This window comes from Oryza sativa, chromosome 10, assembly GCF_034140825.1.
Source record: "Oryza sativa Japonica Group chromosome 10, ASM3414082v1".
Classification (NCBI taxonomy): Eukaryota; Viridiplantae; Streptophyta; class Magnoliopsida; order Poales; family Poaceae; genus Oryza; species Oryza sativa.
The window spans coordinates 2,094,991-2,121,203 of NC_089044.1; the positions used below are offsets into that span (position 1 = coordinate 2,094,991).

The 26,213-nt window shown below is 40.1% G+C and overlaps 3 protein-coding genes and 1 long non-coding RNA gene across 5 annotated transcripts; 1 reads left to right on the forward strand and 3 right to left on the reverse strand.

Annotated features, from left to right (window-relative positions):
* The first annotated feature begins 279 nt into the window (after positions 1–279).
* LOC4348049 (acyl transferase 1-like) lies at positions 280–4,876 on the forward strand. Its single transcript, XM_015757986.3, has 2 exons — positions 280–903; positions 3,648–4,876. Exons 1-2 carry the CDS (start codon positions 403–405, stop codon positions 4,593–4,595), a joined length of 1,449 nt encoding a protein of 482 aa, XP_015613472.1. The 5' UTR covers positions 280–402; the 3' UTR covers positions 4,596–4,876.
* On the reverse strand, positions 2,045–2,744 carry LOC112936598 (uncharacterized). The gene is made up of 3 exons (XR_010736857.1): positions 2,572–2,744; positions 2,358–2,487; positions 2,045–2,279 (listed from the first exon to the last, which is right to left on the reverse strand). It is a non-coding gene; the product is annotated as an uncharacterized lncRNA (long non-coding RNA).
* Positions 4,877–10,951: 6,075 nt separating the features above from the next.
* Positions 10,952–12,775, reverse strand: LOC4348050 (putative disease resistance protein RGA3). 2 transcript variants are annotated; one of them, XM_015757839.3, is made up of 2 exons: positions 12,382–12,775; positions 10,952–12,102 (listed from the first exon to the last, which is right to left on the reverse strand). In XM_015757839.3, exons 1-2 carry the CDS (start codon positions 12,652–12,654, stop codon positions 11,221–11,223), a joined length of 1,155 nt encoding a protein of 384 aa, XP_015613325.1. In that variant the 5' UTR covers positions 12,655–12,775; the 3' UTR covers positions 10,952–11,220. The 2 variants fall into 2 exon arrangements, with proteins under 2 accessions (XP_015613325.1, XP_025876456.1); XM_026020671.2 differs by having other exon boundaries at positions 10,952–12,141.
* A 7,912-nt stretch (positions 12,776–20,687) lies between these two features.
* LOC107275540 (putative disease resistance protein RGA3) lies at positions 20,688–22,118 on the reverse strand. Its single transcript, XM_015758027.1, has one exon. It carries the CDS (start codon positions 22,116–22,118, stop codon positions 20,688–20,690), a length of 1,431 nt encoding a protein of 476 aa, XP_015613513.1.
* Between the last annotated feature and the right edge of the window lie 4,095 nt (positions 22,119–26,213).

Below are 26,213 nucleotides of genomic sequence, written 5' to 3' on the forward strand. Positions count from 1 at the left end.
AAGCACTATATAGGTGTCATTTCTATAATTCTTGTCATCGTCCTAATTTTGTGTTTTTATAGTAGTGCCAGTATAGTATTTTTCTCCTAAAATTCTGTTAATTTTCCCTTACTTTTTTATTTTTTTAATGGAGAAAACATTTAATGCTAAAGGTGAACATGGATCTTTTTATATTAGTGGTATATATCAAAAGTTGTGAGCTTTCAGTACAACATAACCAAATAATTAATTTTCCAAGCAAATAAATAGTTCGCCAATTAATGGCGTGTGTTCATCAATCGGGATCAGGACACGAACGACACATGAGGAGACGCACTAGCTATCTAGCTCCTTTTCGTTTGCCCACCGGAGACGCGGGAAGTCGAGCTAAGACAGCCGAGGGCACCATCACCAAGCTACATAATGGCCACCTTCTTCACGGCGCGCCGGCGGAAGGCGGAGCTCGTGGCACCGGCGAGGCCAACGCCGCACGAGCACAAGCCCCTCTCCGACATCGACAGCCAGCGCGGGCTGGAGCTCTACGCCGCCGGCGTCGAGTTCTTCCGTCGCCGCCATCACGCTGCGGCCGTCTTCTCCGGTGGTGACGACGACAATAGCGGTGACCCGGTGGGTATCATCAGAGCGGCGCTGGCGGAGGCGCTGGTGAGCTTCTACCCGCTGGCCGGCCGCATCCGGGAGCTCCCCGCCGCCGGAGGAGGAGGAGGTGGAGGCGGTAAGCTGGTGGTGGAGTGCACGGCGGAAGGGGTGGTGTTCGTGGAGGCCGACGCCGACGTGCGGCTGCAGGAGCTCGGCCATGGCCAGCCGCTGGGCCCTCCGTACCCGTGCGTCGAGGAGCTCCTCTGCAGTAACGACCTCGTCGGCGAACCTGACGTCGTCGTTGGCAAGCCGCTGATCTTCATGCAGGTTTATATATACTACCTCCATCCCAAAATGTTTGACGCCGTTGACTTTTTTTAAAATGTTTGACTGTTCGTCTTATTCAAAAAATTTAAGTAATTGTTAATTCTTTTTCTATCATTTGATTTATTGTTAAATATACTTTTATGTTTACATATAGTTTTACATATATCACAAAAGTTTTTAAATAAAACAAACGGTCAAACATGTTTAAAAAAGTCAACGGTGTCAAACATTTAGGGAAGGAGGAAGTATATTCAACTTAACCCTGTTTTACAAAATAACTAGAAGTAGGAGGGAAGAAAGCGGCATCTCTGTATTTCTAAATGATAAAATTAACTATGACGGCTCAATTCTTTATATCTATATGCAAAGTTTTTTTTGTAAAATGTTCATATATGCTTAGTCATTCACATATATCATGTAGTTGGTCTTGAACCTTCAAACCTTGATTGCAGGTGAAGAATTTGAGACCTTAATTGCACATATTAAATTTGATGAATACAACGAAAAACAAAATGTTCGGACAATAGAGAACTAATTATTCTTTGAATTTCGATACTCTATTTGATTTCTCTCTCGAGTTGCTCAAAGATCTTTCCTTAATGACTCGCGAGCATTTTACCATGATTTATAGTGATGCTAGTCACTTTATTGCAATTTTGATAAATTTAGCTAATTGTGTTGGCATTGATTAATCTGAAGTTTAGAAGTTTATGGCTACAATAGATATCCATAGTTTGGGCGACCGTCAACCCATGACTCCCTAACTTGTTTGGTGCCTATAGAAATAGTAGTTAAGGCCCGCTTGAGTTCTTATTATATTATTATATCTAAGGTTGTGTTAATTGAATGTTGTAAGCTATAGCCTTCTAGATATATCATGTTAGCAAATTATACATGTTTCAAGCCGACGCGACTTAAATAATATTACATAGATACTTGAGTTGAGAGAAGGTTTAGTCATAAAATTAAATTATTTGTGCTGGTGTTCCCTTGTTGCCTTCTCTTAAGTCAAAAAATGAGAGAACCAAATGGATAAATTCGTTTGAAAAAGAGAATTGCATAAAAATAAGCGACAGTGTTTTAAGAACAGAGGCTAAGTGAGTATATGAGTTGTATATGGGTCCGCAATTTTATAATACTATTACTATCGGAAACAACAAAAAGGTGCTTTTTATTCACATAATATTACAATATTAAAAGAAAGAACATAGGCTAAGTGAATGCGAAGAAAACCATTTTGATGTTTGCATCAAATCGCTGATTATCTCATTCAGAGTCATATAAATACATCCAATGAACTGAACAAAATAAATACAGGAAATTGGGGATGGAAGCCGGATCCATGAACTGGGATATGCATTGATCTTAAGTGATGCCTACAAAGAAAATTGAAGCAAAAATATTCAGTTAGCCGGTGCAAAATTAATCGATGCAAGTAATCAAAACAAACTAACCATCTGAAAGTGTTCCGCGCGCTGATCCGCTGAAATTGAAACTGATTCACTGAAGCATCACAGAATCAGGAATCGAACAAACGCAGAGCTTCACGCATTAGGGGATTAGGCTAAAATTGAAACTGATTGACTAAAGCATCACAGAATCAGGAATCGAACAAACGCAGATTAGGCAGAGAAGCAAACACGACAAATCAAGAGCATTGCCCCGTACCTAAATTACCGGCGGCGAACCCACCGAACGCCGTGCTCCGAGCGCAGACACCACCACAACCCACCACTACGCCTCCTGCTGCCACACGCACGGGTCTCCTCTTCTCTCTCTGCTCGCAGCGCGCGGTCATGTCCCGTCGATTCCTCGCATTGGATGGCCACCGTATCACTTTATGGACGGGCGTTGCCGTCGAGTTATTACAGTGGAAGGAGTTAATCCGGGCCGACGGTTCCAAGAAGAGGAAACGTAGAGACAGAAAGGCATGACCACTATGCTGCTACTGCTGCTGCTGAGGATAGGGAAGGGATGTGAGAGACATGCTGGGCTGGACCAATGAATTGATGGGTTGTTAGAGAAGGGAACATGTGCTGCGCTTAGACCGAGCGATCTAGGACGTGCAAGTAATGCTGATCCGATGGCTGTAAAATAGTGCTGACGTGGCTTCACCTGGTGGCTACTTTATAGGAGTAATTGCTTATAGTGGGTACCACCTATATAGAAAGAATGGATATGCCTTCTCTGTGGTGGCTCTAATCTCTACTATATAAAAGAATCTAGTGAACGTGGTGATGAATCTGCCACCCCCTCGAGTTGGTGGGATCTTCTAAGCCTAGATAAATGGAGTATATCTGTGCAGGTGGCTTGGCCTTTTTTTTTTTGGATATTTGCTTGCAAATTTTATATTCTAATAAGTATATATTTTCAAGTTAAGAACTTACAATATATATTTTGAAATCCATTGCATTGGGCTATTTTGTTAGTCACCAAAACAAAATATCTCCTATATATGGGCTCTTTCACTGATGCATTGGATGGCTGGCAACCTCGTACATCTCGATGCTTACTATAACCCCGTGAACATTGTAACATGTCACTACAACCTCACACGCTATTTGCTCAATTTATTGTTTGAGGAGATCTAGTTATTTGCTCAACTTAGCCACTATTATAGCCTTATTTATGAGCTATTAGCTGTTTGGAAAGACCGATCGCCAAACGTACTAATTAAAACACTACGTCCACACACCAATATATCCCTTTGCTCACCAGTACGATCTGCTTGTACACATACTCAGGTGACACGATTCAGAAACAACGAAGGGTTCTGTATCGGCTACCACTACTGCCACTCCATCACCGACGCATTCGGCATGGCCCAGCTGCTCCACACCGTCTGCCGCCTCGCGGGCGGCGACGACGACGGCGAGTCCCTCAACGATCCGCCGGTCTGGGAGAGGGACCTCCTCGCCGTCGCGCCACGACGCTCCTCGCCACGCATCAGGCACGTCGTCGAGCATCCCGCCTACGACCCGCTGCCCGTCTCATCGGCCGCGGCGAAGGACGTCGTGTGGACGACACCGCGCGAGCAGATGGTGACCCGCTACTTCCACCTCGGCCCGACGGAGATGGCAGCCCTGCGAGCCCATGTTCTGTCGTCCGCCACTGTCTTCGAGCTCGTCACCACCGTGCTGTGGCGGTGCCGGGCGGCGGCGCTGGGGTACGCCGCGGCGCAGCGCGTCCGCGTCCTGGTCATGTCGAGCGCGCGCTGGAGCTGGAAACGCAATCCGCCGCTGCCGCGCGGCTTCTACGGCAACTTGCTCGTCCCGCAGGTCGCCGAGGCCACCGCCGGCGAGCTGTGCGGCCGGCCACTCGCCCACGCGGTGGAGCTCGTGCGGGGGAGGAAGTTCGCCGTGACGGACGAGTACATGCGGTCCATGCTCGACATGCTGGCGCGGCGCGGCCGGCCGTTCTTCAACCTGGACTGGACGTTCGTGGTGGCTGACGCCGGTGGCCTCGGCCGTAGCCTGGGCGTCGTCGGAAGGTGGGAGCGCGCCGGCGGCGGCCTCACGCCGGTTGGACAGGCGACTGCGGCGAGCATGTACAGCTACTACGAGAGGTGCAAGATTGGAGCAGGAGAGGAAGCCGCAGTGGTGTCCATGTGCTTGCCGGCGCCGGCGATGGAGAGGTTCGTGCGGGAGATCACCGGATGCTCCAACACCAGATCAGCGAAGAGCGCCATGTAGAGGCAAGTCGGGCTTTGTTGGGCCATGATTGTGCTACTTTGTACGGGCTATTGGGCAATATCGTGTTTAGGCAGCTCTATAAAGCATGGCCATTATCAATTGATAGGAGAAGATTTATAATGGTTGGGTGGCCATGACGGGTTGTCGAAAAAACTCAGCAATCAGGGTGACTTCTCGATATACCAGGAGGGCATAGTTAGGGGTATTATCTACGTAATTGTATAATAGTAAGTGTAGACTAAAAATGATTATATAATGATTATTTTCTTATTCATTCTCCAGTTAGCTTAGAATATTATACTAATCAGAGTATTCTGATTAATTTCTTATGTGTGTCAATCTACCCTACTCTTGAATTGATTAACCCCTGAATTAGACTTTGATCTATACATGTGATATAAATTATTAGCATAGTTCTCTCTTGTCATATCTTACCTTGCGATTAAATAAATACGATACCTTGAAATAATTCTGGGTGAATTGCTACAACAGTATATCCGTGTGCTTGCAGATTATATCTGTAATCGTAAAGAATACCGAGAAGTATTTCAGGCGTCATTGCTGGGAATTATGTTCCTAGTAATGTCGTTACGAAATATCAACAAGCATTTCAAAGTTGGGTGGTTAGACCGTAGCTATAACACCCCAGGTAGCCACATACCTAGAGTGCCACACCAAAATACACTTAAAACCACTAACTCCCAAAATTATTAGAAATTTTGGCAAAGTCTCCTCTAAAAATATGGACATCCACGACAGGCAATTATAAGATAACTCAATAACGATATAAACCACACAATCCAACCCATCCTAGCTCCACAAATTCCACGTGAAAATAAGGACCAGAACTTTAAATGACCTTTACAAGTTCTACGCAAAACTTATGCTAAGCAGAAATATAGTCTAAAACTAAATTTTAATAGTGTGCAATAATAATATAGTGTGCAATAATAATGTGTAGTTCAAGGGTGCTACTTCCGTCCCATGCCACTCAATATCATTAGGTACCTAAAAACCAAATTAAAACACAAGAGTGAGTAAAGAATACTCAGCAAGTACAATATTGAACTAGTAAAAATACACAGGTTTAATGTAATAATAAAACCAATATGAAACATTTGATTTTCTTTAATTTAAAACGAAGGAAGCAAAAAGTAGTAGTTCCCTCCCCAGTAGGTATGAATATTCTCTTAGCATTACCGTTAAGCCGAGCAAGCGTAATCAGCGCTTCTCAAGGATCATGAATGAAGATCCAAATTGCATTCCCATGACTACTCATGGTACTTGAATAATATAAACAAAAACATCCGAAATAATGAAACATGAATAACGTCATGAACTTTACATAGAGTGAAACATGAATATGTAGCATAATAACGAATCCACACAATGAGTGATAGTAAGTTTTCGAATAATAATTAGGAATGTGAAACTAAACAAGAAAACACAGTTTATACATCACATAAGTCCGTCTTGTACTTGCCTTAACTCCTTCGATACTCCGACTTAACTTCTCCAATATTGGAACCCCCCACAGCTGTGGAGCAAAACTACGCATAAACCACTATTACTAAAATCAATAACCTAGAACATATAAACTTTTACCGATTTGTATTAAACAATTCACCTATAGCAGTTCTATTACTGTTTTAAACGTAACTCATAAACCATCTAACGGAATCTAGTAAATAATACAACTTCGGACATCTAGACAAAATTGGTTACAACTTTCATGTTGCGCGAAAAATCAGATTGTGCCTCTGTAAATCCCAGATTAAGGAAAATGAATTGCTGTCCTGACTTCTGGACCCAGCAGTACTGTTTTTGTTGTTTCTCCCAAACCGTTTATCGGAATTGAGTGAAACCAGTGGTGTTAGAAAGATATCGACGATGACTACAAACTTTATTTAGGACAACTAATGTGAATCCCGATGGTTTAATACCATATTTGAAAATACGGTTTCAGCCTAGCGTTCGATAAAAAATAAATTCGAACTACCGGAAACGGATCGTCTTAAATATAAATTAGAAACAACTAGGGACTAAAACGGATTACTTAGTACTACTAATTTATAAGAAAAACAAAGAATTTGGAAATATTCACCAAATTCCCCAAATTTCCCTTCTTCTATCAAATTTCCCCTTCTCTTCTCTGATCGCTGCAACAGCTACCAGCAGCAGCAGCAACAGCCCTAGCAGCAGCAGCCAGCAGCGGCAGCAATCAGCGGCAGCAGCAATTGCATGCGGCAGCAGCAACCACCAGCAGCAACCAAGATCGGTGGCAGGAACTCACCAAGAACGAGCCGAGCAGGAGGAAACAAGTGGCCGCGATGGACGACAACGAAGGACGACGATGGCTGAACAGCCGTCGTCGGCAGCGCCGGCGGTGACACAACAGCAGCAGCAGCGGCACTGTTTTTTTCTCTTTTTTTTCGTTTTTCTTTTGGTTGGTTATATAAAGAGACTGAAAAGATCTAACGGCCCACATTGTTTTCGGCGAGCTCTACACATCCACGGTTCGGCGAGCTATTTTGCACGACTCCGTTTACTGTAAACTTATAGTCTATTTTGCACTATTTGGCGAGCTCTACACATCCATGGCTCCTGATCGCCTATTCGAACAATGGCTTAAAAATTAAACTTTTACGCGTTTGTGCTAATGTTCCCAGAAATATACTATTTCGAAACTCGGGGCATTACAGTAGCTACTCCACCAGTCAGACCGGACTTCACCGAACGATCGGACCGGCACACCTACTCCGGTTAGACCGATCGTCATCGAAACTAAAGGTAACTTTTAATTCTGTAAAAGTTTCAATGTTTGGGTACTACAACCATTCACCCCCTCTGGTTGGCTTAGTTCTTGCTGTTCAATCCTACGAGTGGTATCAGAGTTATGACACATGATATGAATGGCTCCATGTATGATGCTAAGCTCTTGAACATTATTGATCATAATTCCTATGCTTGATGAAATTATTGTCAAAAGGGGAGAAGAGATACAAGTGCATGTTTTACAAGTCAAGGGAAATTTCTTTCTTTCTAAAAGTGAGAAAAGTTTTTTAAAAAATATTTTGAGCACTCCAATGTTTTTTCTACCACTTTTGTTTTTATTTTTTCAAACGCCAAAATATTTTGGATGAGTTTGCCAATGTATTCATCAAGGGGGAGATTGTAAAATCAAAGTGTGTTTGATCGTTATTTTGTGATGAAAAATTGGCATATGAGATTATTGGTTTTGATAGTTGGAGATTATTGGCGAAGTGGTTTTGGAGATGATTGATATTACAGGTGATGAACATGAACTGCAGACAATTTGTGACTGGTCGGACCGAGCTTTGGTAGCTTGTCAGACCGGAGCTATGTGAGCGGCTAAACCAGCCAGCCCGCGGTTTGGCCGGGCGACTCTGTGTTAATTTCGGTTTAGGGTTGATTATTTGGATAATCGTGGATAACTCATGTTTATGACTTCTAGATGGATACTATGCGTATGTAATACTATTCTTTGCTAACAATTAGTCAAGTTGGTGATAACTTGTGCTTAGATATGGTTTCTTGGTTCGTGCATGTGTAGGTGGTCTTGATGCCTCAAGAGAGTGTTCCCAACGATGGATCGGGAGTCAACTTGGGAGAAGATGGTGTCCGGACGATCCGGATATTATGCGGTATGCTTAGGCTAAAGATCAATGCACGTGCTTGGTGAAGATTTTTTATGGCATACGATGGAGATATTGTGTGCTATGGGATGCGTTGTCAAATTTGGTACAATTGGAGTTTGTAAAGTGTGTTTCTTGTACATGAAGGTTTCTCTCAGTATCGTTTTTGGGAGAGTTGAGTTGAGAAAAAAGTTAGGGTTTCGTGTCTAGTCAAGATTTTCGTGAGGAATGTTGTTGCACATTATAAACACAGAGAGAAGTAATAAAATTTCAATCTTTAAGGGATCTTCGATTTGTGTTTGCTTAGGTTCGGTGGTCCAACTAGTGGGACACCAACGGTCAAACCGTCGCATCTGCGCAGTAAGACCGGTGAGGACATGGCGGTTAGACCTACTAAGGCGACAGGCGACAACAGTGAGTTGGGCGGTTAGACCGGAGCTACTCCACCGGTTAGACCGGAGTTCACCGAACGGTCAGACCGGCGCACCTACTCCTGTTAGACCGATCGTCATCGAAATTGATGATAACTTTTAATTCCGCTAAAAGCATATGTTTTTGGGTACCACAACCATTCACCCCCCTCTGCTTGTCTTAGTTCTTGTTGTTTGATCCTACACATTTTACACCGGTAATGGGCCAATTACAGGCCATCCAAGCAAGCCTTAGTGACATTTCTTGTATATTTTTTTCAAACCTCTTCCCAGCTTGTGAATACTTCGTCCCAAGATTAGCATTTCAAATTTATTCTAAACTATAAGGATTTCTAGAATACCATTTCCTTAATTTAATTTTCACCCAATCGCAAGTATTTCCCCTTCTAGGTTTGTAAATCGAATCAACCCTCCCACTCCTCACCACACCTCTCATTTAATTAATGAAGGACATCATATTTTTTTCCCCTCGATATTAAACTTAATTTTAAAATGGTCCACGAGTTCTATACTCCTGTAAAAAGAAGTGGTGGTGAGTGGTGAACGTGGCACCACCCCAAGCACCACCTCCCTACATTTTGGAATATGGAGAGGACATGTGGGGCTAGAGGGCCCACAAGTTAACCACCCCCACCACCAACTCTACTTATTGTGGGAAGGGAAAAATAATAGGGTGGGACAAGAGGGTCCACATATCAGTTACAAATTTATATAAAAACGGGTTAATGATAGTTTCTATTAATTAAAACCCCGTTGCAACGCGCAGACAGCATTCTAGTTTACATTAATGTATATACAGCATAGTAAAAACCTCTGCCCATGTTTTCCTATAAAATTCAATTTGATCACATATTGGTGAGTTATGATAATGACCACAATTAGCTGCTCATGACTCCTTAAGACAAAAACCATGGTTTAGTTTCCTGTCCACTTCATCATAGCAAAATTAATGTTGGATTCTTTAATAGAAAGTATTGATGTAAACATTTCATTCTATTATTTCTAGGAACTTCATAAACAAAATTTGCTTTATGTGATTCAGACATACTTGAGGTGCTGTAGTACTTGCATCATAGAATTAAGGCTCAAACAGCAAACAGTCTCATTGTTTAATTCTATCGATGTCTAACCTTTAATATATGTTACATTATAATCTGATGAGCTAAATATAAACAACGTAGCAGTGACATCTACGAATAGAATAAAGTCTCTCTGTAATAATTAAGCACAATTGGCAAATGAATTAAAATCACAACATGAGCAAAAAAATGAAAATAAATCTGATTTTGGTCTAGGAACAAAATACATGGTTAGAAGTCTAGAAAACAAAATTTTACATGTACTTCTCAATTATTTAATGTATCACTAGTTTAAATTTCAAGCTCAGATTCATTTATTTTAACAGAAAGACTATGAAAACTCAAGCAAATGATGAATCAAATTAAGTGGAAAAGGAAACCTTTTTCCATCACAGGTACCTTTCCCTCCTCTTTCCACTTAATCCGCTGAACCATATATTTGTGTTGTCTACCATGAGTCCACGACACTGTGATGTACTAATTAAGATTTGATGTTATAGCCTAGAAAAAGTACTGTTCACACCGATAGAGATCCAGTTAAGGGCACAAATTCCCTTAGGTTATGTTCGGTTGATCTCCAAGAGTGAGGGACTGAAGGGAATTGAGAAAGAATAATTCCACACCAAAGTAATAAATCCCGTCTAAATCCCACTCAATTCCCTTGGCTAAGGGGCATTCGCTCATTTCTTCTTTTTTTAGAAAGGAAGTATAACTTTCAACGTATGCACCATCTATATAGAAAATACACACAAACATATTTCTTTTACATCAGGATTTGAACTTTGATAATTAGAGTCAGGGGCAGAGCCAGGCCTAGAGCAATAAGGGTTTGAGCCACAGGCTTGGCTCCATAATCGCATTAAAATCCCATATATGATTGTCTAACTAAAATTGGTCAATTCGACCCTAGGATTGTCCCTTGATGAAGTTATACACCCACAACTTCATCATTACATTATGTTTGTTCACTCACTCATTTCTTAGACTTGCTGTATGTTTGAAATGTATAGTTGGTATTCTCTTCCTCCCTAGCTAGTGCTCCCACATGCGCTCAGTGGATGTTCAGTGTCAAAGCACATAATACCCCCATAGAATTTTGGCACACTTAGGAGCTTCTCCCATTCAACAAGTGCATATTAATTATTTTACTGCTTCATTCCTAACACTATTATTTTGGCACACTCAGGAACTTCAGAAAATATTTCTATTCAGTACATATATATCGACAGTGTACATAGGAGACTCGAATTACAAGTTTGACTTCATTACATCCTTCTTGAACAACACAAAAATGCACAAGTAGAATGCATATGTCAAAACCAAACAATCTATAGCTGTGCTTTAAGATCATTGCTATACACATAATACTCTTATTTTGCGCTGAAATCATTATGACTTATTATTCACTCAGTTTGAATATAGCAAATCATTGTTACACTACTTCTTGGCTTGAACCAAATCAAGCGTTGGATCGACGCTTCCTTGTAGATGTAGTACATCCATTCTTAACATTGACGAAAGCTACAACAGACTGCACATACATGGTATGAGGTGGTATTCGTGATTCCCATGTTACTAATTCAAAATCGCCATCTGGAATTGCAGCACATCCAGCTATTAGGTCTCTAAATAACAAACTTGGTTTTTTCCTGTTTGGACTATCATCCCTTTCTACTCGAGGTGGCATCAGATGAAGACGAGTACGATAAGATGATCCAAATCTAGTTATGTCTATTGGATGCTCTTTCTCAATGATATCTTTTGGATGTTCACCATATTTTGACAAGTTACTTTTTACCATCTCCTTGAAGCGCTGCAATACGCTGTTCCATAATTGAAAATCATGGTTCCTTCTAAGCAAGTCAGCAACCACGTTTGCAGTTATCAGTGATCCACCCAAGACAACTGCAAGATCATTTGCAACCATGGCCATCTTAGGATGGTCCTTTTCATCTATGCTTCCAAATGCTAGCATCTTGAAAAGGTAGCTATATTCCTCTTGTGATAAACTGTTTAGACAAACTGTCTTTACTGTTCCAAACCTTGCAAGCTTTCCAATCCGACTTATGATTATCACTTTGCTCCCTCGATCTGTCTTTTGACTTATAGTAGAATAGAACTTTACCCAGTCATCTTCATCTATGTCTGTAAAAAATTCACCTACTATCAAAGTCCTCTCCCTTTTGAAGTTTGTGTGCTCCATTCCCCACATGTTATCTCCATTGATGTACAAAATTGAACGAAAGTAAGATCTGATCCGCTCGTCACCACAGACATGGCTGACTAAAGCTTTCTTTCCTACCCTGCAGCCACCAATGATTGGAAGAACAAGAGGACCACCCTGCTGACAAGGATTTTGCAACAAAATGTTGATAATCTGCTGCTTTTCGGCATGACGACCAAACATAAAATTGTCAGTATAAAGGTAAGCATCGTAGGGCCTGCGACAGACACGTTCGCATCCCACTAACAATACAACAAACTCATTGATATTGGAAATGGCAGCTTCCAAATTGTTTAGCACAATTTCTAATTCATTGTCATCAGCAGGGCTTCTAGGGGTATCAAAAATTGTGCGCGAGCGTTTCAAAGAAACTGACATAGTACAAAACTTTCTCACCTCTTCATCCTTTGGTGATTTGTACTTGATTGTGTCCAGCATGTAGTACCCTCGATACATGCTTTCTGCAAGCATCTTGAGTTGCATTAACATCATAGGGTTTGTGATGCATCGCCCATCTGCTTCCTCGACGACTATGTGGACTCTAAGTAGGAGTTCCTTCAGCCTCTTCATCTTGTCATCTATAGAAGTACTTTCCATGTATTTCTTCATCAGAAATGATGTGAGTCGGTTGATTAGGTCACTTGCAATTGCAGATAAGGCTACCTCCATCTGAATCTATTCACGTGTGTAGCTCTGCAAAGGCTTGTGTGTTTGTGTGCTGCTCTCTAAAGGCTAGTGTGTCTGTGCACATCTCTCTATAAGACATGCTTATTTATCTCCCAAGAATCGCTGCTATATATAGTAGGTTGGAAATGATTGACAGCAAAGACCAGTCAGTATCCATAGGCATTTAGGATGCGTTTGGTTGAAGGATAGGGATGAATGGGATGGAATGATGATGTGATGATCCTAAATACACTTATGCAAGTTATCTGTTTGGTTCGATGTATTAAACAATGTATCAAATTGCTTGGTTAGTTTTATGTACACGTGGGATGATACGACAGTGTTTGGTTGGAGAGATAGGATGCACACTCCATAGGTTCTTGGCACTATATTTTCTTCCATTTTCTTTTTCCCTTTCTTTAATTTTCCTTTCCTTTTCTTTAGCTTTTCCCTCTCTTTTTCTCCCATGAGGCATGCAAAGTGCTTGCTCTGGTGCAGTCATATGCCCATCTTTGATCATGAGCCTCTTGGTCTGTGGGACTGCATACAACCTGAGAGGCATCAACTGAGTGCTATCATGAGCTGTGGATCGAAAGCGAAAATGTTTGAAAAATGTAATCATATCCAGTATTTTAGGATAATATTCCAAAAACACATATTACATCATCCTGAATAATATCATCCTATCCACCAAAATCCCTCCAACCACACACACCTTTAGTTGCATTTTTTTTACTAAAATGAGGGCATAATCAGCCTTTATCTGGTCAATGAAAACCCTATTAGTATTGATTATGGATGAAATCTAGGAAGTTAATATTCTGCACTTACCGATTTTAAATTCTTACTATTCAACATATGTACAATGTTATCACAAGTTTCATATGTTATCTTCATCATGACTACTTAAATTCTGAGAAAGCATTTTTGAGGGAACAAACAGTAGGATTTATTCAGTCAAAAAAAACTTCAGTATTACAGTCTGAATCCAAAACATTAAATAAGACAACCATTGTAGTAATATCCCATCTTGAGAAGGCACAATCCAAAACAGAACATTTTGTTTCGTCCGTCTCACAGAACATTACTCAAATTCTCCTTGATTTTTCCTTTATTAAGCTCTCCTCCTATAGCAACTACTTTCACTCTGCACACTGCATCAAACATGTTCCTTCCTCTTCTTCTGAATATCTAGGATCAGCTTAATGAGGTGGTTGCTACTGAGGAATCACCACAGTACTCATTGGGTGTGATGAAGGTGATGGGTCGATTTGACAATGAAACCATTCTTTGTGTTTACTAATCAATCAATAAATAAATCACCAACTAAATAAACAAATAAAATGAGTCTGCAGGATATTCATAAGTTGGAAGTCCTGAATTTTTTTTCTTGAAAGTTGAATTAGATTTGACTCGAAGTATAGTTTTGAGATTTTATTCTCTGCTAACACATAAAGTTGAGTGGCTTTGCTGGTGAGAAATGGCGATCACCAGCAAGACAGCACTCCTGAGACATGACCTCTGGTTTCTTTGCTACATATCCACAAGATGGGTCATTCTACAAAAAAGAAATATTTATGAGGCAAAAGGACTTTCAAACTTGTTGCAGCATATCTTTTACCTACAGCACCTAAATATTTGGAAATAAACAAATTGACTGTTGTAAATTAATATTGCATCACATAAAATGTTTACGTTTGGAAAATGATGAAGTTACATAACATATTTGCCTAGCGACATGTAGATGACATTTTTTTTATAAAGGAAGCTTTTATTAATCTCAGACGATCCACTCCGAAGATATCTCTACTACTTGCATAGTCGTCCATTCACCTCTCCGTGTGCGGTTCACTTGGACTTACCCACACGTCTCTGGAAAACTTAGTGGAGAAAACCAACATCCTGCTCCCCATGGTGGACAAACCCACCACATACAAAAGTAAAAAAAAAAAAAGAACTAACAGTTCCTCCAGAAAAGCAGCCGATCAAAAAAAAGAACGAACCATAGGCGATGGGATGGCATGGCATGGGTAATTTGGTAGTATCTTAAAAAAAGTTGACCATAAAAAAATTGTAAGCTGGGAGATAGTGAACCATTAGCCTTAAACACAGCCCAGAACAATGGAACAAAGAGACACAAAAATATGCCAACTGTACAGATGAATAGTTTCATTCTACCGTAGCAAGTTTATTAGTCAATAAATTCATCTCCTTCAGTCCTTCGATATCGATGAATATGGAAGAAGCAAATATTATCTGAAGAGCGACCATTTTTGGTTGCAACATCTTCTTCTAAAGGTTTACATGGTCGTTGGGGATTCAGAGCAGTGATAGCTAACAAATTCAGGGATGCCATTGGTTCATGATTTTTACAGAAGCAGAACCGACCATAAGAGGATGTGAATAGAATGTATACCAAAAGAGGATGTGCAAAGTGTGCACAATCATTTAGAATTAACTGTTGGTAACAGGAAATAAACAATTTCACCCTGAATATATACAGTAGATGTGCTGCTGCCACATAGGCCTCTTGAGATTCCAACTGTGATACCTATTGTTGATAGTTGCGGGCTTAGTTGGCCGGAGGACATCAATTTGGAGTGATTGTAATGATTTGATCCCACTGTTATGTTATTTGCTACCAAGATTTTTTTAATACTTGTTTCGAAGCAAATGCTAGCCCATCCGAAAAATGGGCAACCTAATGGTGGTTACATATTCTTTACTGAACATATATAATACTAAATTTAACCCGACCTGAGGGTAACCAAGGTTTAACCTGTGTTCAACGCAACCTATATACTATTCTGAAGGTTCGAACTGGGAAACCAACAACCATAGGACAACACATTTCTGGTCTTGTCCAGGTTGGTGTTGAATAGTCCCACATTGGTTGTGGAAGGGCAAATGACCTAAGATATAAGTGGGGGAGCCCCTCACCTCAATGGCTAGCTTTTGGGGTGGGAAAGGCCCTTTACGATCCTACAATTGGTATCAGAGTCTGGCTAGGTTAACATCTCTGGCCCGATAGACACAGTGTGTGAAGGCCTGATGGACCGTGGGTGCCTGCGGGACCCGTATACCCGATGGACCATGGGCGGTGGGGCCCGGATACGGTGAAGGGGCGGTGAAGGGCTGAGGGACACCAATGTGTGAAGGGGGAGATTGTTGAATAGTCCCACATTGGTTGTGGAAGGGCAAAGGACCTAATATATAAGTAGGGGAGCCCCTCACCTCAATGGCTAGCTTTTGGGGCGGGAAATGCCCTTTACGATCCTACAGTTGGATTGACGGTTCTAGTTGGGTTTGCTTCACCTGTGAATGGCCGTAGTTGGATCCGTGGTCATTGGCTCTCTGTGGCTCTACCTCTCTATCATTTGAGCACGGAAGGGAAAAGAGAGGAAAATCGTACAAATCAGAAAACCAGCTGTGCCCAAACTGTTTTGACCCACAGAAATCTGTCCATAAACAGCCCTATTGGAAAGATTGTTCAGTGAAACATTACTATCCACGCTGAGCATCCATATAGACTTTTTGAAAGGTGATCTCTTAGCAGCGGTTCAATGGTTCTGGAACCTGAACACTTCTAATTTGCAAGATTTGAATTCAGCGCACATCAGTCTCCTCCCTAAAAAGGAGACACCTCCAGCGCTGATCATTATAGACCTATAAGCTTAATGCTTAGCTTTGCAAAAATCATCACCAAGACTCTTGCAAATAAATTGGCACCGAGACTCAAAGTGTGTTTGTCAGGAAAAGAGCTGTTCGCGATAATTCTCTTTGTCCAAAACATGGTAAAATTTTTGCATAGGCACAGAAAACAAATGCCTTTTTGTCAAAGTCAACATTTCAAAAGCTTTTGACTCGGTAAGCTAGCCTTTCTTGTTGGAAGTCCTACAACGTTTTGGCTTCGGAACAAGATTGCACCATTGGGTATCAAATTTGCTTGCCTCCTCTTCAAAGATTCTCTTCAATGGTTCACCAGGAGAGAAAAATAAAACATTGCAGAGGTTTAAGACAAGGTGATCCCTTTTCACCTTTCCTATTTATTCTTGTCATGGAACCGCTGCAAACAATGATTTGTAAAGCTGAAGAATTGCCTATTCTCACGCCAGTGTCAAACAAAATGAGCCGTTTTCGCTGTTCTCTTTATGCTGATGATGTTGCCAGATTTTAATTTCATTTGCCAAAGCATCCAGTCTGCACACCAACAATGAAAAGACCGAAATATTCCCAATAGCTTGTGAGGGTGTGGATGTTCAAGATATAACGCAAGTTCCCCAGGGGTCAATAAAAACTTTCCCCTGCTCCTATTTAGGTTTGCTGCTGCACATGCGCAAACTGAGGAAAGTGGACTCCACTCCCTTGATTGACAAATGTGGTGCACGCTTACCAGGTTGGAAAGGAAAGTTTTTCACTTCAGCAGGCCATGAAACTCTTGTTAAATCACTTCTTACCGGCCTTCCAATAAATCATATGACAGGAATCCAAACACCTAAGTAGTGGGTTATCAAACGCATTGATCGTTTTCGCAGAGCGCTTCTTTGGAAAGGAGACGACCCCAACAATGTCAGCCCAGGATATAGCCTAGTTAATGGAACACAGTTTGCATGCCGAAAAATTTAGGAGGCCTCGGAATTTTAGAGCTTAACAAGTTCTCTCGAGCCATTCATCTTCGCTAGTTTTGGTTCAGTTGGAAGGAGGAAAACAAGCCTTGGTTGGGCTATGTCGACAAGAGTCTTTTCCAAGCTGCTACAGAGATCATGCTAGGAGATGGGAAAAAAAAGGATTGTTTTGGGATAACAACTGGATCTCAAACCAATGCCCAAAACACCTTGCTCCAAGGCTTTTCAGCTTAGCAAAACAAAAAAGAAATACAGTGCATCACGAGCTGACTGGCAATAAATCGATCTTCTCCTTTCAGCAGATTACTACAATTAAGGAGATCCATGAATTGATTTCTCTAGGCACCCTCATTCAGAACGTGCAACTCCTTCCAAGATTGCCAAACGATATCCTTTGGAAATTCTCATCTAACGGGATTTACACCTCAAAAGGTGCATACGTGTTACAATTTTAGGGCATCTTCGTGTTGATGAAAAATCTGCGCTCGGGCGATGGTGTCGGGTCTGTGTTGGCGCGAACGACTTCGGGGCTCACCAAATTTCACTGTTTGCACTTCACCACCACCGATTTTGCGAAAATCTGGTCAGCTCCTACTGAGCCAAAACATCGTTTTCTTGGCTGGCTCATTCTACACCAAAAAACTCCAACCGCGCAAAATCTTCTTCATCGCCACAGGCCCTGCGATTGGATTTGCCCTCTTTGTAGGGAGGCTTTCGAAGGCACTGCTCATATGTTCATAGAATGTTCTTTCACGATCAACGTGTGGAACAAGACTTGTGTTTGGAAGGGTTTAGGTCAAAATACTTTGCCTAACAGATTACATTTAAAATGTTGGTGGAGTTTGCTCTCAGCCATTCTACCAAAACCCCAGCAAAAAGAACTCTAGGGTGCTTGATCACCCCCTGATGGAGCATTTGGTTGGAGCGGAATCAACATATTTTCCAAAATTTATGCACGACGACCGACATGGTGGCTTCCCTAATCCTGCCCTTGATGTTTCTCCTATTATTAATTTTCTATATATTCTTTGCCTTTTTATGTTCTCCTGTACATAACTTTTTTCCTAATATATTAATTCCGGCAGTCTTCCTGCCATCGTCTTCCTCAAAAAAAAAACATATGATTTAATTCTGTTTTTTCTTCTGTTAATCCACTCCATAAATATCTATTAGGTAATACTTATAGAGCTTTTGGAATGTTCAGCATTGTTAGCAGTTTGTTGTTGGCACTTTGGCACATTCTCTTTGTTGGTGCATTGGGGTTTGTGATTTATTTATCTCCTTATTGAATGAATTAACTGCTACAGTCTATTTTGCAGAGACCCCATTTATACTAACAGTTCTCATGTGATGGAGCATCCTTCTGAATTGGGTTAGTGGCGGAGATTTGACAGGTTTAGGGGCACCGAATACACTACCAGGCCACTTGCTGCCACTATGGGGATGCTATGACAATCGATTTCCGTGGCAAGCCAGGAGGACTCTTTCTCATCAATGCCGTCACTATTTTTAGGGGCTAGGGCCACAGTGGTGCATGTGAAGCAGCTGAGCAGGAGGTTCCCAAACGTGACCCCGAAGAAGAAGGAGAAGAAATTCAAGATTTGATTTTTCTTTTCCCATTCTCATATCAAGGTGGGGAAGGCAGGTGACAAAAAATACATCAACTGTAGAGGTGGCAATTTCCAAGGTGTGAGTATCAACTCTCCATTTATCTTGTATGTTTGCATTATGTCAATAATCATTTAATGAGTTAATTATTTGGAACGACATAACGGATTAGCTCATACTAGCCGCCAACCCGGACGTTGCACAAGCTATTACAAGAAATAAAAATATAAAAAAGACCAAATACATTTTATTGCTTAATAATCTAATTGGCATGAGTACAATGGATGTATGAAGAGTAACACAATAATCTACAAGAGATGATTAATACCTAATTACGCAAATATTGGAATAAATTTGATGTTTTAATTGAAATTTACTAGAGTCCGAACAACATAGAACATTACTTATCCAAAACTACAATAATAGTGAATAGCATATCTCATCTGTTGTAAAAAATCATAGAATAGGGCAATACCACTAAAGAGTACTTTTCAGCGTGCTACAATATATCATGCAAGACAGGTAAAAATTATAATCGTTGGTATACCCAATATATAAATACACAACCAGTAAAACATTTACCCCTGGTAGTGTACTGGTTCTATGTGGGATAATAATTGAACAGATTGGACGTGTTATAAACTTATAGTAGTCATATAATCTTGAACCTAATATTTTTTATTTTACGTCATAAAATACATGGGGTTGTACTCAATGGGTGAGAGAAATATATCAATTTGTACTTACAAAAGAGACCTAAGAAATGAGGTTAGGCTAATACGTGAATTTATTGTTTAACATTGCACTGGGAGAAGCCTGTTGGAACTCAACAAATAAAGAAGAGCACTATACGTTGACTAGATATATCCATTTATGACCTTTGTTTTTAAAAGAAACCTTCTTTGATCACTGCTGAGCTCCGTTAACTCTGGTTCTGCAAAAGCACCACATACAGGAATGTACCTCCTCTGGGAAACACAAATAATGGCGATGGTAGGTTCATGGGCATGCATGTTCTAAGACCAAAAGAAAGGGATGAATAAAATGCAGTTAGGTCCAAAAAATCAGCAGGGTTTTTTACTAGGCATTAAAAATTGCCATGATTTGAAGGGCTGCTGTCTGAAAGCGAAGTCCCATTTGTCACGTCTGGCTTGAGATCATCAAGTCCAATCCAAATCGATCACTGATCAGGATGATGGTCTGAATGGAGAGTTTTCAATCGCAGGTGAAGTTCGAGCAGTATTTTTCGTCGCATGTTAAAATTTCAATCTACTCGTGTTCTCCATGTACATTTGCATTGTTGTCAATAGATTGGATAAAAAACAACACGATGGGATACGGTAGCTGTAACGCATAGTAGATGAGATTTAGAAGTGGGATAGAGTAGATTTGTTTAAAGGCGGGCCATAAGAAGCACAAATATATTTAATGATCAACGGTTGTAATGGTACAACATATCCAATCAACGTTCGGATCTTTCTAATTAACATGTGAGCTCCTAGGAAGTGTCCAATTAGTATAGGTAGTACATACATCACATGAGTGAAACTTCAAAAAATATTTCTCTTCATTCTTGACGGTATACTTAAAAGATTGGGCGTAAAAGCTTCTCTTGGATTAGTATTAACATCCTTCTCCAACAATACAAGATCACACAAATAGAATGCATATATTTCAACCAGATACACTACATTTTTGTACAATTTTAACTGCAGTACATATAGAACACTTATTTTGCTCTACAATTTTTGTGTATTATTTTTCCCTCAGTTAGAAAGCAATGCCGAACTTCCATCAACCAAATTAACTACTAGATCGGCGCTTTCTCATAGTTTTGAATCCATTCTTGTCATCGACAAAAGATGTACCAGATGATACATACTTAGTATAAGGTGGTATTCGTGATTTCCATGTTACTATTTCAAAATCACCATTTGGAATTGCCACAGATCCAGCTATTAGATCTCCGAAGAATATAGTTGGCATTCCTATGTTTGGAAGATCGTCCCTTTCTACTCGAGGTGGCATGATATGAAGACGAGTAGGATAAGATGACACAAATCTAGTGGCATCTACTGGCTTCTCTTTCTCAATGATATCTTTTGGATGTTCACCATATTTTGATAAATTATTCTTGACCATCCCCTCGAAGCGTTGCAATATGTGGAGCCAGAAGTGAACATCATGATTCCTTCTAAGCAAGTCAGCAATCACATTTGCTGTTATCAGGGATCCACCAAGGACTACTGCAAGATCATTTGCAACCGATGCCATCTTAGGATCTTCCTTTTCATCAATGCTTCCAAATGCTAACTTCTTGAAAAGATAGTTGTACACCTCTTTTGATAAACTATTTAGACGAACTGCCTTTACTGATCCAAACCTCGCAAGATTTTCAATCCTACTTATGATTACCACGTTACTTCCTCCAGCTGTCATCTGACTTATAGTAGAATAGAAGTTTATCCAGTCATCTTCATCAATGTCCGTAAAATATTCACAAACAATCAAAGACGTCTCCTTTTTTAACTTTGCATACTCTATTCTCCCCATGCTGTCTCCACTGATGTACAAAATAAAAGAAAAGTAAGATCTAATACGCTCGTCGTTGCAGACATGGCTGATCAAAGCTTTCTTTCCTACCCTGCAACCACCGATGATCGGAAGAACGAGAGGAGCACTATGATGACAAGGATTTTGCAACAAAATGTTGATAATCTGCTGCTTCTCGACATGACGAGCAAACATAAAATTATCTGTGTAGAGGTAAGTATCATAGGGCCTGCGACACATGCGTTCACATCCCACTAACATTACAACAAACTCATTCATATTAGAAACAGCAGCTTCCAGATTATTCAGTGCAGTTTCTAATTCATTATCAATAGCTGGGTTTCTAGGTGTACCAAAAATTGTGCGTGAGCGCTTCAAAGAAACTGACACGGTTGATAATCTTCTTACCTCCTCATCATTTGGAGGTTTGTAATTGATTGTGTCCAGCATGTAGTACCCTCGATACATGATCTCTGCAAGCATCTTGAATTGAGTTAGCATCTTAGGGTTTGTGATGCATCGCCCATCTGCTTCCTCGACCACTGCATGGACCCTGAGTAGGAGTTCCTTCATCCTTTTTGTCTTGTCATCTTTCACGGTAGTTACTGTGTATTTCTTGATTAGAAAGGACATGAACCGGCTCATTAGGTCACTTGCAATTGCCGAAATGGCTGCCTCCATGTGAAACTTTGTGTGTTTGTGTGTGGCTCCCAAAGGCTTGCTCCTTCTCCCAATATAACCGCCGTTATATATAGTAAGTTGGATATAGCAGAAAAGTCAGTCATCATTGTCCATAGCTAGTACTTTAGTTGCATTATCCCCACATGCATGCTTACATATAATAACTTATCCTTGTACATCGATGAGTTTTGGCACAATCAGGAGGTGTCGTGCTAATGAAAAAAAGTGAGCTTTTTGACTAGTGGAGGCACGGGCATCCTTGGTCTGGTCGATAAAACCCCATATGGTTGGGGGTGGCTACAATTCTAGGCAGCTAGGGTTTGAGCCTTAGGGTTGTCTCCTAATTATAAATTCCTAGTTAAGATTCTCTCAAAAAATTTTATGAAAACATAAGATGTAGAAGCAAGTTCAACCATACTCTTGGAGATTTATTGGCTCTGCCCATAGATGCCACAACCACGAAAAGTGCTACTGAGACACATACATGGTGTCTAGTCTCTATGCCAGTTGATCACGGCCACATTACTTGTCGATACGATGGTTACTTGGGTCATTTTACCAAAAAAAAGAAATATTCATGAGGGGAAGGGTCTTAATTTGTAACATGTTTTCCTCTTATGTATATTCCATGGCTATATCATCAAGGTCAGCTATACAGGGCCAATAGAAAATGCACGCATGTGCACAGTAGATAGAACACATGATACATAAATCATAAATGTACCAATTGACTGATGTAAATATTATGTCACATAAGATGTTTATGTCAAAAATTTAATCAAGTTACATAAGATATATATTTTCCTAGTTTCATGTAGATGACACAGAAGGGCTGAAACATGGCGGGAGAGTCAACCGGCAATGAATACTATCGCTGTTTACCCTTTGACGTTTTCTTGTTGATTGGACGACTGTATTTATGAGCTAGTACCACACCTAAGTAACAGTACTGACTATCACATATCAACTACAGCTTTAATTATATTTACAATACTATATCTCTAAAATAATTGACTGCAGAAAGACCGTCGGTTGGGAGATAGTGAACCAGTGGCCATAAACACAGCCCATAAGAGAGCAATATATAGAGAGACACACAAACTCATGGATAGTTTCATTTCTATCGAAGCGAGTTTGTCAGTCAATAAATTTGAATCCTTCAGTCCTTTGATATTGATGCAGAGTATATAAGAAGCAACTATTATTTGATTGTCATACTACATATAATTTTACACAGCAAGTAGCACGATTGTTACTTGTTTGCATAGAGGTACAAATTGCATAGAACCGTTATATGGAAATGTTCTATGCAATTTCATGTTTCAGAAAAGAACCTGTTTCACCCTGAACGGGATATCAACAATGTTCCACAGCACCTATAGTAGCCATCTTATCATCGACAATATCATGTTTGGACACCAAGTCAAAAGTTATCAATTCATAAGCATCCGGATTCTAGATTCCAACTCTGATGCCTATCCTTGGTGGTTTGCAGAGTTGGTCAGAGGACATCAATTTGGAGTGATTGTACCGATGACATGATCTGCTCCCACTATTCTGTTATTTGGTACCAAGGTTTTTTCCAGCACTAGCCCATCCGGGAAACCGACAGCCTAATGGTGTTGCAAGTTTTCAACAAACAAAAGTAAGAATTCAAAAGCTGGTTAATGCCGATATCACCTTGGTTTACCAATTCAATTTTTCTAACTAAAGCTTTTGGCATCGCTAATGCGTATCTTTTTATATGCTGTTATATAAAATAGGGATAAGGCCACTAGCTATTCATTTGTTTAGATTTAAACTTTACATCGACTCAACTATTTAGTTTATCTAAAACACATCACTTAACTTCAATACATTAATTCAATGTTCTTATGTTTAGGTTTAAATGTCAAACATTTAACATGAATTTAATTTTTTTCCAGCCAATATACTTGTAACTGGAACCGAGAGGTGAGGTTTGGATATATCACTGTTTGACACTTCAACCTTAGGCCTGCGAAGACCTGCATTTCATTGTTCTAGAAAGCAATTTGAATTCATTTCTCGATCCATACACTGATTGTAAAAGAGATGTTGGAGAATAACTTGTCTTCTTACGAGCAACACGTTCAAGATCACACGGTAAAAGAACCACACTAGCGTGGACAACTGACTTTTGCTTGCCAAATTAACATCACAAAGTCACTACAAATTACGCCACTGACCAGTGACAGAAGTGATGGTTCCAGAGTTGGATTTCCCGTGATGGAATTTGTAGACACAATCAAGTTCCGAGATTATGTCTATAAACTGAGAAGTTTCCCTTAGTGCTATGTCTTCAATTTATGGTGAAGAGAAGCGTCTGTATAGCCCGTTAAGTTCCCAACAATATATGTAAACAATATCTGAAATTCTTTTTGAATAAACAATATTTTTTTCTCATCCCCAATAGGACTTCAACTATTCATCATTGTTTGAGTCTTCTTTTTTAAGATAATGGAAATGTATAACATCCAATAAGTTTTTGAACTAAATAAATAAACATTGTTTGAGTCCATGTATTTCACTTTCATTGAGTAGCTTCGAAAGCCTTGTCTCTGGTGATGCAATGTGTTGTTTGTTTCTATGCTTGTCTCAGTCAAATCTCGTTTCTTGACACAAAATTCCAGGTTGTTCTGCAGAAATAGTACACATGATATTGCATTCATGTTGACTCTTCTGCTACTAGCATAAGAAACAAGCAAAATCAAGCCACTATTTATGGTCTAAAGTACTGCACCATCTGTTTACCTTTCCACGCTGAGCCCAAGAGCATTGGACAAAAAGGGGAAAAAAAATCATGCATAGCCATTCCTTCGTCACTCATCAGTAGTTCCATTCAATCTCAAATTAACTCAAGTTGTTTAAGATGGAAGCTGTTTGCATCAGCTGCAACACCCTGATTTTTTTTTTAAAAAAAAAGGAAAAACTGAATTGGGCCTAGTTAAATTGGGCCAAACCCAACAGTCCACTCCCACCTCAACAAAAAAGAGAGAAGCAAACAATCTGTCCGCCACGACAACGCCCCATCCTCCCCCCATCCCCCGCGAGCAGGTTTATATACAAGAGGGGATGTATTCTTTTACCAAGTCTATATATTTTGTTTCGTTCAGTGGAGCATATGTAACATTCAGTTTTTTTTAAGCTAAAACAGTATGAGAGACTCCTCCTACTACACTATATTAAAAGAAACAGAGTATTAAAAAGTATTTTAAACAACATTTTTTTAATATAATTACTTTTCTCGGAACAAAGTGTGATATTGTCTTGCAACACATTTTGTGTAGATGGCACTATGGCAGTAATACGGTGTTATCCAATCTGAATTGTCCTTTTATAATCATATAAAATTACACTATGAGAAAAGGACAACAAAAATTTTGGCCGAATGTGCCTGTGAATATCTACAGATACCCACACAAAAAAGTGCCCTACTCTTTTCTTAAAGACACTACAATTGCGGTAGAGACGCAATATCAGCTCATTTATAAAAGCACCTCAATTGATAATAGAGAAATAATTTAAATGCCTCATCTCTTATAGAGATGATTTAGTAAAGTGTCTCTGTATACTTGAGAAGGTTCTACGAAGACGCTTCTATGATGCTTTGTAAAGATGACTGTACGCTAACATAGAAAGAAACACCTTAAAACATCTCTAGCCTATAAATAAAGCATCTCCGTAGCTATGTTTTGTTGTAGTCGTCTAGAGGAAGAGTACTATATTGTGTCAAGGAAGGTATTTCAACTACCCAACCCTTTTGAGCATTTCAAGAAATGTACAAGCACACAATTAAGCATAAAGTCACAAGAATATACCAAAAGTAAACATTAGTATATAAGTAGAGAACTTATAAAGTACTCGAGTTGGTATTGGGAAGTACTTCCTTCGTTCCAAAATATAACAACTTCCCAACTAATCACTATAACAACTATTAGTACTCAGAATCTTCTATTCACAACTAATCATAACCCTCCACCATTCACTTTTCCACCATCCAAAACTATGTAGTCAGCCCATTCGCTTCGTGTAAAGGGGTTAACACAAGAGTGATATGGTTAGCGGGACAAGTCC

Bases quoted from the DNA above. Each gene is read 5' to 3' on its own strand.
- LOC4348049 (XM_015757986.3), top strand. From the start codon at position 403: ATGGCCACCTTCTTCACGGCGCGCCGGCGGAAGGCGGAGCTCGTGGCA. The intron at 904-3,647 runs GTTTATATATAC...ACACATACTCAG, and splicing joins AGCCGCTGATCTTCATGCAG to GTGACACGATTCAGAAACAA.
- LOC4348050 (XM_026020671.2), bottom strand. From the start codon at position 12,654: ATGGAGGTAGCCTTATCTGCAATTGCAAGTGACCTAATCAACCGACTC. The intron at 12,142-12,381 runs GTGAGAAAGTTT...GCCGAAAAGCAG, and splicing joins AATCACCAAAGGATGAAGAG to CAGATTATCAACATTTTGTT.
- LOC107275540 (XM_015758027.1), bottom strand. From the start codon at position 22,118: ATGGAGGCAGCCATTTCGGCAATTGCAAGTGACCTAATGAGCCGGTTC.